This window comes from Pundamilia nyererei, unplaced genomic scaffold (assembly GCF_000239375.1).
Source record: "Pundamilia nyererei isolate P.nyererei 1_Seehausen unplaced genomic scaffold, PunNye1.0 scaffold00030, whole genome shotgun sequence".
NCBI lineage: Eukaryota > Metazoa > Chordata > Actinopteri > Cichliformes > Cichlidae > Pundamilia > Pundamilia nyererei.
The window spans coordinates 234,976-236,862 of NW_005187431.1; the positions used below are offsets into that span (position 1 = coordinate 234,976).

Genomic DNA, 1,887 nt, shown 5'->3' on the forward strand with positions numbered 1-1,887 from the left:
ACACACAGAGTACTGGACATTTTCACTTTGCTAGGTACATTGTGACTTTATTATGCACTCAGAGCACTTAAGAAAGGCAGATTTTGTCTGACATTTGGTGATCTGTGCTTGGAGATGTCTAAAGAAGTGCAGAATGTCTGAGCATGGTGATATTTGGCTGGAGAATTTAAGTGTGGAAAATATGTGATGTTAAACATAACCCTTAGGTCACATGCATGCGAGCGACCACTGGGATTGACTTCCAGAATTTACTTGTGTTTCAGTCGTTACTTACCTCTACCTGAGCACTCAGGGCAATGCTAATGTCCTTCTCCGTCTGCTCCTCTGTCCTCCTCTGTAGCTACGCTAATGTAAAGAAATGCAGCAATGAGGGCCGGGCCCTGATGCAGCTGGATTTTCAGCAGTTCCTGATGAAGCTGGAGAAGCTGACTGACCTACGCCCCATCCCTGATAAGGAGTTTGTTGAAACCTACATTAAGGCCTATTACCTGACTGAAAATGATATGGAGCAGTTCATCAAGAATCACAGGGTGAGACAGTGACACAGGCTGGTGGTTATAGCAAGTTACTCCATTTCTGTTAAAACAGCGAGACCGTGTGTTTGATTTTTCTGACCGACTCGTTGTGTTTCTTTGCAGGAGTACTCCATGAAGCAGCTAGCCAACTTGGTGAACGTTTGTCTCGGTTCACATATAAACAAAAAGGCTCGCCAGAAACTTCTGGCAGCCATCGATGACATTGACAGACCCAAAAGATAGACCAATGCACAGAGAGAAGCCCAAACATACTATCCATCCCACAGAGACGAACCCTCCAAGAGTGTAGCTCAGCATTGAATGTCTTCATTTTCAAGTCTAAAAGGTGCATTTAGCAAGCTGGAAATAAGTAGCAGAGCTATTGCGCACTAGCTCTAATACTGTACATTATCTGCTAATTGCTAATTATGTGCTAATCTAGTCTTCATATGGTAAAAAATAATTAACTCCTGCTTGCTTGAACGCACCTTTTGATTTGCCGATATACATAAATACTAAACCTCTGTTTACTTCCAAGCATGTTGCAGGCATTCTATGCATATACGGACCAGAATGCATGCCCTCATGTTTTCTTACAACATGACGTTTTTCTGCAACCGCAACAGCTTACGTTTCTTTGAAGATCCCGAGTTTGTTTGTCTGCTGCTCATACAGACTCTCACTGTGTAATGCGGTGTGTCCGTTTAGCACTCGGCTGCTTGTGGCTTTCCATCCTCCGCAAAAAAAGCCAGTGAACATGTGCGAGTGGCTAAATCTGACTCTTAATGTTGTTACGCTTTCCCACGAGAACATTTTAATACGCCTTTACTGTCTGAATGTGTTAACTGAAGTCAGTGGTTCTGGGTTATTGTTGACCTTAATCGTTCACTGTAACTTATTGCAGGCAATACGCTCGCTGTAGATTATTTCACTTCGGGGTATTTGCTGCGTCAGACTGGATTCTCTGCTTGGTTGTTTAGTTAGTTATGTCCATGAATTAGATGAATCTAAATGAATGATGATTCTGAAAGTAATATAAATTGCTGTAGTTAGCATTTGTTTGATTGGATTATATCTGCACCAGCTGCATTTATTTATCTGCCATCTGTCATATCCTTTTTTTTTTTTTTTTTTGGACGAGCAGTAGAATTTGGCTCATTTTTATCTAAATTTGTTAGGCTCCGATAGTTTAACCTGAACGGACTTGCAGAGATGTTTGTAACCGTAACTTCCTCTGGAGAAAAACAAACAAACAAAGGTTTTGCTTCACCTTTGTACATATTTTGTGTGCAACTATTCCAAGAAGAATACTGTAAATGTGAATGTTTGAGCAATGTCTGTATTTATTTCTTGCTTCGTGTCTTATTTGGGG

General features: G+C 41.1%; 1 protein-coding gene across 2 annotated transcripts in view; it reads left to right on the forward strand.

The window, feature by feature from the left end:
* Positions 1-1,881, forward strand: part of vps50 (VPS50 subunit of EARP/GARPII complex) — a 116,462-nt gene extending 114,581 nt beyond the window's left edge. For both annotated transcript variants that reach the window (XM_005728723.1, XM_005728724.1), the window contains 2 exons: positions 341-530; positions 639-1,881. In XM_005728723.1, coding sequence (XP_005728780.1) covers positions 341-530; positions 639-758 — 310 coding nt within the window. In that variant the 3' untranslated portion in view covers positions 759-1,881. The remainder of the gene's footprint in view (positions 1-340; positions 531-638) is intronic.
* Positions 1,882-1,887: the final 6 nt, after the last annotated feature.